At 41.3% G+C, this 9,510-nt stretch overlaps 1 protein-coding gene across 6 annotated transcripts in view; it reads right to left on the minus strand.

The window, feature by feature from the left end:
- LOC134212158 (E3 ubiquitin-protein ligase lubel) overlaps window positions 1–6,617 on the minus strand; it is a 90,138-nt gene extending 83,521 nt beyond the window's left edge. For all 6 annotated transcript variants that reach the window (XM_062689770.1, XM_062689772.1, XM_062689769.1 and 3 more), the window contains exon 1: window positions 6,342–6,617. In XM_062689770.1, coding sequence (XP_062545754.1) covers window positions 6,342–6,347 — 6 coding nt within the window. In that variant the 5' untranslated portion in view covers window positions 6,348–6,617. The remainder of the gene's footprint in view (window positions 1–6,341) is intronic.
- Between the last annotated feature and the right edge of the window lie 2,893 nt (window positions 6,618–9,510).

Genomic DNA, 9,510 nt, shown 5'->3' on the forward strand with positions numbered 1-9,510 from the left:
AATGCATACAGCCAAGGGCAATACGCAAACAACGATACTGAATTCGTTCCAATTTGATCAGGTGGCAATCAGCTGCTGAGAGGAAGCAGAAGGAGCCATACTCTAAAACAGAGAGAATAGTCGTTCTATAGAGTTTGATGAGGTCTTCCGGGTGAGCACCCCACCATGAGATAGAACATTGAAAATAGATCCTTTTCCGGCATTTTTGTATCAAATACTCAATGTGGAGTTTCCAGGTACATTTGGAATCAAACACGACCCCAAGGTATTTAGAAGATAAAGATTGGTTGATGTCATCATTCAACAGCTTTAGTTTCAGTTGAGCAGGGTACCGCTTCTTAGTAAACACAACCAACTGAGTTTTTTGCGGTGAAAACTCGATCCCTAAATGTCTGGCCCAAACAGTCAGATTATCCAGGGTACTTTGCAATGGTCCTTGCAAGACAGCTGCACATGGACCTCTTAGAGAGACCACGGCATCATCTGCAAGTTGTCTCAGCGTGCATTGTCCTTCCAAACAATTGTCAATATCTTTGACATAGAAATTATAAAGCAAGGGACTTAAACATGAACCTTGGGGAAGGCCCATGTAACTAGTTCTGGAAGTTGTCAGAGTGCCGAGTGTGAAGTTCATTTGTTTTTCTGACAACAAATTGTACAAGAAATTATTCAAAATAACGGGTAATCCATTACTGTGCAGATTGTCTGACAGTACTTCTATGGAAACTGAATCAAAAGCGCCCTTAATGTCCAAGAATACTGAAGCCAATTGCTCCTTGTGCGCAAAAGCCAGTTGTATATCTGAAGAAAGCAACGCTAGACAATCGTTTGTTCCTTTCCCTTTTCTAAATCCAAACTGAGTATTTGAAAGCAATGCATTTTCTTCGACCCAATGGTCGACTCTTGAAAGGATCATTTTCTCCAATAATTTTCTCATGCATGATAGCATGGCAATCGGTCGGTATGAATTGTGATTAGACGCTGGTTTCCCAGGCTTTTTGAATAGCTATTACTTTGACCTGTCGCCATTCAGGTGGCACAATGTTGTACTCCATGAAACAGTTGTACAGGTCAAGTAATCGTCTTTTGCGATATCTGGGAGGTTTTAAGAAGATTGAATTTGATGTTATCGCATCCCGGAGCAGAGTTATTCGATGAAAGAAGAGACATAGAAAGTTCCAGCATTGAGAATGGTCCACCCAACAAACCGGGATCAGTGACTGATTCTCGAAATAGCGGTTCTGCTGGTACGGAATCTGGGCAGACCTTTTTTGCGAAGTTGAATATCCATCGATTGGAGTATTCTTCACTCTCATTGGTGGAAATGCGGTTCCGCATGTTGCGAGCCGTTTTCCAAAGTGTTGTCATTGAGGTTTCTCGTGATAGTCCCTCGACAAAACGTCGCCAGTAGCTACGTTGTTTTGCCTTGAGAAGATTTTTGAGTTTTCTTTCGAGCCTCAAATACTCTTCAAAAAGCTCTGACCTTCCGTGTTTACGGAAGGCCTTGAAGGCATCAGATTTCTCAGAATACAACTTAGTACATTCATCATCCCATCCAGGAGTGGCTGGTCTTCTGATGACAGATGTACTTGGAACGCGTCGTTTCTGAGCTTCTAGTGCGCTTCTTTGAATCAACTCAGTAAGGAATCGATATTCATCCAAAGGTGGAAGAGTATCAGTTGATTCAATACCAATTTTTACCCATGCAAATTTTTGCCAGTCAATGTTCTTCGTGAGATCGAAAGGAACATTAACTGGCTCATATTGTTGATAGCCACTCTTAATTGTGGTGACTATCGGCATATGATCACTACCATGGGGATCTTGAATTACCTTCCACGTGCAATCTAATGATAGTGAATTTGAACATAAAGACAGATCAATACGGCTTTGTTGACCATTTGGTCCTATTCGAGTTACTTCACCAGTGATCAAAATATTCAAATTGAAATCGTCACACAAATCATAGAAAATAGGCGCTCTATAATCGTCATACGTTTCGCCCCATCCAATACCATGTGCGTTCATATCACCCAATATCAATACTGGAGATGATAGGAGGGAGACGGCGCTCCAAAAATGTCGACGATTAATAGAGGCATTTGGAGGAATGTACACTGAAGCTATGCAAAGATCTTTATTCTTTACATTTACTTGGCAAGCGACGATCTCTAAACCATTAACAGTCGGAATGGGTCAGTCTGTAGAAGGAGTAGCACTTTTTGATCCCCAAAAGAACGCCACCATAATGATCATCCCGATCTTGGCGAATAATATTAAAATTGTGGAAGTTGATTTCATCTTCAGAAGAAAGCCATGTTTCACAGAGTGCAAATATATCGCAATCGGAATTGCGAATCAAAAACTTGAACACGTCTAATTTATTTTTCAGACTATGACAGTTCCACTGCAGCACAGTGATTGTATCTTGCATGGCCGTATTATCCATCGAAAGATACAATTTCTGCAAGAAGGGCCATGAAACAGTCAATTGCTTCAGATAACTTTCTACTGTTGGTATAAAGAGGTCAATGAGTGGCCTCAATGAATTCGGAATATTGAACAAATTCAAAAAACGGTCCACGAGGTCCTTAAAGGAGATCAATCCTCGCTTGGACGGAATATTTTTCTGGAAGTGCGAATTGCATTTTTTCTTTCATTGATTCTCCTAACCGGATGTTTCTTGGAAACATCGGTTTTAGGCAATGGCGGGAATGTCTTGCTGCAACTAGGATCCAAAGGAGCAGTGAAGACAGATTGCTTCGGGATTTTAAATAATCCCCATTACCTTCAGATTTTGGCAAGCTTTTATGGATGACTTTTGTTCTCTTACGGCGCGATCCCGGGGAAGACGGTTGCTTCCTCTTTTCGGGCACGTGTACCTCGAAGAATCATCCATATCAGCTACGTCGGAGTCCAATTCATCAGTGGCAATAGAATCGTAGTAATCACTTACTCGGACGGCAGCTGAAATAGCAGCCGTGGCGGTGGTTGTGGCGGATGTGTCTTGCGACTTAACCATTTCCGCATACGACTGCTTGGAGCGCTGTACTAACGAGCGCTTAACTTTTTGGGTGCGCTTTTTGTACACCGGGCATTCTTGCAAACCATGGGGCGCACTTTGTAGCTTGTTGTTGACAGGACTCCTCCCTATGCTTTTCAAAACATTTGCCACAACGTGGCTTGTTGTCGCAAAACTCGGCAGTGTGCCCTAACTGTTTGCAGTTGATACAATTGAACATCTTCGGCACAAAAAGACGCACCGGAAATAACATATTTTCAACATCTATAGAATCGAACCGGCGAACGTTACCCGAAGCGAACCTGACTTAGAATCCACTCTTTTACCATCTACCATGGGAGCTGAATGCAACTCCTTGCAATCCAGAATATCCACAGTAGACTCCATTGCAGTCTTTAAGCGGCCTTTTCCCGCAAGTACATCCTTGCAAGTCAGGCTCGCTGCGTTGATCACACCTTCGATTTCGACCTCCGCGAGGGACATAAACCATATATTCAACATTGTACGCCTTGTCTTTAGCGATTTCGTTTGCATCCTTGTATGTAGGTGCGGTTATGCGTAGTTTGTTCCGATTTACCTGATGGAAATCAGTTTTCGGAAAACGACGCGTCAAATCTCGCTTAATGCCGAGAAAATCTGGGATTTTCACTTTCTGCCGAAAGTAAACAACCCAAGGCCCAGGAGAAGATGCATGGTAGAATCGTGTGCGACCACCATCTTTGGGAGGCCCACTGCCCTCCGCAGTCTCCGCCTCCATTATCACCTCGCAAGGTGTTGGAAGTATAGTTATTACAAGCTAAGAACTAATAACTATTAACTAATTAGAAAAAAAACTAATAAAAAAAAACTAATTCAAACTATTCTAATCGGACCCACTATGTGGGAGAACAATACAACAATCTTTGCCTCTTATCTGTGGCTGCTGCTGTATGTAGCAGCAGTAACAATAGCCTGCTTAACTGGCATCGCCAGAAGCAGCTACTTCCCCTCGCTGACAGTGATCGCCTTGGATCCGTAGGTAGGATACGCACCACACAATAGCACTCGCACTACCGAACACAATCCGCGATGAGACACAGCACACACATCTGGCTCGTTCGAACTATCGGCACGGAATAACAAGTTGTATTTGACAGAAAATACTGTCCCATTGTTTCCAATTGAAAATTGGTCGGATCTGATTTTTCACCGTTCTCGTACAACAAAGTTGCACCGAAAAAATATCGTTTCACTCCAGAATCAAACTCTTATAGAAGGCTTGGAGATCCATGATGTTAGGTATATACCAATCGAACTGAGCAAATGTCTATCTGTCCGTGTGATGTGTGTGTGCCCAAGAAAACCGAAAAACTTTTCTTAAAGTAATCCTTAACCGATTTTATCGCAACAAGTTGCATTCGACGCTATGAAGCGTTCGCAATAGCTGTAAGGTAGGCAATTATTTTTGATGTGTATTACACTAAAAACTGTTGAATCGTGAAAGGTATCATTATCGCTAGGTGGATTAACCTGGGTTTTTCAATATACTTTGTAAAATTGGGAGATAATGGACACAAGGAGTCGTTGAAGACACTTTCGAAGAAAATGAAGAAATATAAATGGTTTCGTAACTTATTAATATATTACTTTCGTTCGGGACAATAGATTGAAAATCAGTTTAGTATGTTTTAAAAAATTGGATGGAATGTTAGCTGTGTAGCATAAAACTACAATATCGTGGACACAAGTTAAACAGTGATATTTTTTTAATTTATTAAATGGTCTGTGCTCGAATCCGTATAACTTGAAAACGACTTGATGCCTATTAGATCGAGTGTAGTTATTTTTGTCCATCGCACAACAAAAGAAGCTAAAATATTGCTCATTTTACCCCACGCTTTATTATTTTCTAACTATTACTCAGAAGGCCAAAGTCTTCCGGAATGCATAACAAATAAGGGGCATGAGGCTAGAACGAGGTCTTGGAGCTTCGTGCATTCGAAAGGCATAGGATTGCCTGGATCTAGAGATGGTGAGTTCGATTTTTGATCTGTTCTAGAATATATAAATTGTATTCATTGTACTAAGCTGTGTTGAGGATGCCATGCCAGTTAAAAAAAAGAAATTTTGGAAGAAAATTTAGAGCTTTAGAGTGAAATGTCTTATGACAAATGGAGAATTTTATATCAATATTGAATATAAACTTTTATTAATTTAAGAGAGTATTTGATACTACCTTTTTTGTCTTTTTTGGCAGAATTGATATATTGATTGAATTGGGTGGTCACTGACTTACAGTCATCAAATTGCCATTTACATATTGTAATCCACTAATATAACTTTTCTTCGTCTTGTATACTATATCTAGTCACGATACCGCATAAATTGCCTTAAAATTTGTCAAGTGCTTGGCGCTGTGGATATTTCCGCATCCCAATTTAGATTTCGTATAACGATTTGCTCCGTTCTGTTCTGTTTGCACCGTCTACGATACACATGAGCTTCCAAAAACTTTCTAACTATATTTAGCCTTCGTGATGTCTCACAACGCTCTTCACTAGCACCAAATTTACGCACAGCTAGCACACATTTTGAGCTGAACCTTGCACTTCAGCAACTTCAACAATCCTAGTTGCAAAATTTTTCGTCACCAATCTCTGCAGCAGCTCAGACGTTGTCGCTATAGAAAACGATGGAACAGAATTCACTTCAACAACCCTTCGTCTGTGTCACTAATTTGTAAAATTCCGATTATCTTTTCGTTTTCTCTTGACCAATCTTCATTGCCGTGACTGTCAAGTCACGATCTCCAAGCATTTTCAACACCAGCAGAACGGACCGGCCATTTTTGTGCGCCGATGATGACATTTGTGAAAGATACTCTTCGTATTCGCCTTGTTTCATGTAACCGAAGAAAATTTACAATAGCTCTGCAATCGCTATAGAAGTTTTTCTCGTTTCATTTTTCAATATTATGCAATATTTGTTCAGCTGTCTCGAGAAGGTGTCTACACAGTACACGGTTGATCTAATTTTTGCTCCAAGTTATGCCCAAACATTGCGCGAGCTAAACACGTTTTTGCGGTGCGTAAAATTTTATATTGCACATTTTCCGCATTCTCTGCTATCCAACAAAAGACTGATTTCTTCGTTTTAAATATAGTCACATGTGCAGAATTTCCACTACTCATAAAAGAAAGCGCCGGTTAGATTCCAGAATCCACGCGATTTGCGTAAAAGAGTACACTTTTCAACTGCGTTTTCCACTGGCGTTTCGCTCTAAGCTGATATCTTATGGTGGAAAACGGCATTCTATTTATATAAACCTGTACACACTTACACTCATCTTATAAACCCGCAGTACATTCCCGGGAGCACTATATTAATAAAAATAACTTTTCACTGCTGACCAGGTTGCGAAAAAAGGATTACTTAGAACTTTTTCACTGTTTCTAGCAACTTTCCTGCATGGAAAAGCATATCCGTTCAATTGTTGAACATTACACTATTGGCTATCGGTGAATTTTCCAACAATTTCCCAGTAAACTTTATATAACCCCGCGGGACCGCAACGGAACGAGGTTTGCACGCCCGAACGTCTCGAAACTGACTGATCGCGATCAGCGTCAAGTTGCCGTCTTTTGCAGACAAGGAAAATGTGACAAAAGTGGTTTCGTTCAGTTTTCCGTCAGTGGCGATTTTCCTTTTGGTCTGCTAAGAGAGATCCTTATTTCTTTGTTGTACAGTGACTGGGTGGTGATACTGGTATTATAGGCGTTGGATAGGGGATCAAAACAACCGTGTATTTCAAAGTCAGTTGAAAAAACAAATTCGTTATAAGTTTCTTAACCTTCATAATTAGGCTTAGATAAGAACATAGCATGAGCGGATATTGATAAATCATCAATGAGCGACATTTCAATCACTCATCTATTGAATCGAACGAAAATAGTGTTTTTCTTTCAAGTGGAAAGCTACAATTAATCTTTTTTTTTTTTTTTTTTGTGTCTTTACAATTAATCTAGTCAAGTGCAATATAAACTAATTCAATTTTTCAATGCACTTAATAATTTAAAGAGATAAAAAGGCATGAAAATTTAGCAGATTTTCTGACAGTCTAAGCATTTTTAAGGCGATGCGAGTTTCCAAAATTTGAAATACTAATATGGAAGTTCATTTCTAGAAGCCCTTACAGATAAGCTTCAGACCAAACTTCATCGAATAAACTTCTACAATGTTGTGTAGTGGGTGCTTTAGGAAGGATGTTTTTTCTAATCTGTCCGATACAACGATAGTTTTGGGCTCCTCACACAAAAAAAGCGATGACGATTTCATGTGGCAGCAGCACAAATATACCTAAATCACTGGTTCAGGAATACCAGTTACGTTTTTCAAAACGTGACTGAAACCATTATTTAAAATAAGTCTCCCGAAACAATGATTGAAAAATACACTTTCGCGGGAAATATAGATGAGTTTCTCAATTTTTTGTGTTGAATATTGAGCCACCTTTGATTATGGCAAAAAATATTTAACAAGTAGATCAGGCTAGAAAATCTTACCCACTTGGTCAGAACGCTAGGAAGCCATCCACCAGAACGGCAGCTCGGGAGGCACGTTCCTCTTTGTTTAGAAGATTTTTGCTTTCTACGAAAAACAGAACAGAAAGATTTTGTGCCTTTTTGAGAATGATATGAAGATTGTCAAAGGAAGAAGGGGGTTAAAAACTATCAAAGGTAGTAGACGTCATATTTAATTACTTAACTTCAATGCAAAATCCTACAATTGCAGAAGTCTGTTATCACATGAAAATTATCATTGAGAATTTCAAACATTAACTCGTAGCGATCCATCCTTTGTAAAAATAAAATTGCAGGTAGGAACTTGTGCACCCTGGAATTTTTTTTGGGGAACTCAGGGACCGTAAAGAAAATTTGGATTGAGTAAATTACTCAGAGATCCCGGATGTAAACGACTAAAATAAAAACTCCCCCTGAAAATTAAAAAAAAAAATCCATAAAAAATTAGGAAATTGCCAATAAAGAAATCAGGGTTTGAGCAATAAATAAATATTATTATTATTATTCAGACTAAGGCCGGAGTGGCCTGTGCTGCACATAAAAGTCTTCTCCATTCAGCTCGGTCCATGGCTGCACTTCGCCAACCACGCAGTCTGCGGAGGGTCCGCAAATCGTCCTCCACCTGATCGATCCACCTTGCCCGCTGTTGTTCCCGCCTTCTCGCCTCGCCTTCTTGTTCCCGTCGGATCGTTTTAGAGAACCATTTTCACCGGATTAATGTCCGACATTCTGGCTACGTGCCCGGCCCACCGCAGTCTTCCGATTTTCGCGGTGTGAACGATGGATGGTTCTCCCAACAGCTGATGCAACTCGTGGTTCATTCGCCTCCTCCACGTAACGTCCGCCATCTGCACCCCACCATAGATGGTACGCAACACTTTCCTTTCGAAAACTCCCAGTGCGCGTTGGTCCTCCACGAGCATCGTCCAGGTCTCGTGTCCGTAGAGAACTACCGGTCTTATAAGCGTTTTGTGGATATTCAGTTTGGTACGGCGGCGAACTCTATTCGATCGGAGCGTCTTGCGGTGTCCAAAGTACGTACGATTTCCAGCCACTATGCGTCTTCGAATTTCTCTGCTAGTATCGTTATCGGCGGTCACTAGTGAGCCCAAGTACATGAATTCTTCAACCACCTCGATTCCGTCACCACCGATAGAAATTCGTGGTGGGTGGCTTACATTGACCTCTCTTGAGCCTCTTCCTATCATGTACTTCGTCTTCGACGTGTTGATGACTAGTCCAATCCGTTTAGCTTCGCTTTTCAGTCTGATGTAGGCTTCCTCCATCCTCTCAAAGTTGCGTGCCATGATATCAATGTCGTCGGCGAAACCAAATAACTGGACGGACTTCGTGAAAATCGTACCACTCGTGTCAATCCCTGCCCTTCGTATTACTCCCTCCAAAGCGATGTTGAATAGCAGACACGAAACACCATCACCTTGCCGTAACCCTCTACGCGTTTCGAAGGGACTCGAGAATGCCCCTGAAACTCGAACTACGCACATCACCCGATCCATCGTCGCCTTGATCAACCGTATCAGTTTATCCGGAAATCCGTTTTCGTGCATTAGCTGCCATAGCTGGTCCCGATCGATTGTATCATATGCGGCTTTGAAGTCGATAAATAGATGATGTGTGGGCACGTTGTATTCGCGGCATTTCTGCAATACCTGACGTATGGCGAACACCTGGAGCGTTCACCCATAAATCCCGCCTGGTACTGCCCCACGAACTCTCTTGCAATTGGTGTTAGTCGGCGGCATAAAATTTGGGAGAGTACCTTGTAGGCGGCGTTCAGCAATGTGATTGCGCGGTAGTTGCTACAATTCAGCTTATCGCCCTTTTTGTAGATGGGACACACGACACCTTCCATCCACTCCTGCGGCAGAACCTCATCCTCCCAAACCTTGGAAATCACCCAGTACAGCG

Source organism: Armigeres subalbatus, chromosome 2 (assembly GCF_024139115.2).
Source record: "Armigeres subalbatus isolate Guangzhou_Male chromosome 2, GZ_Asu_2, whole genome shotgun sequence".
Taxonomy (NCBI): Eukaryota; Metazoa; Arthropoda; class Insecta; order Diptera; family Culicidae; genus Armigeres; species Armigeres subalbatus.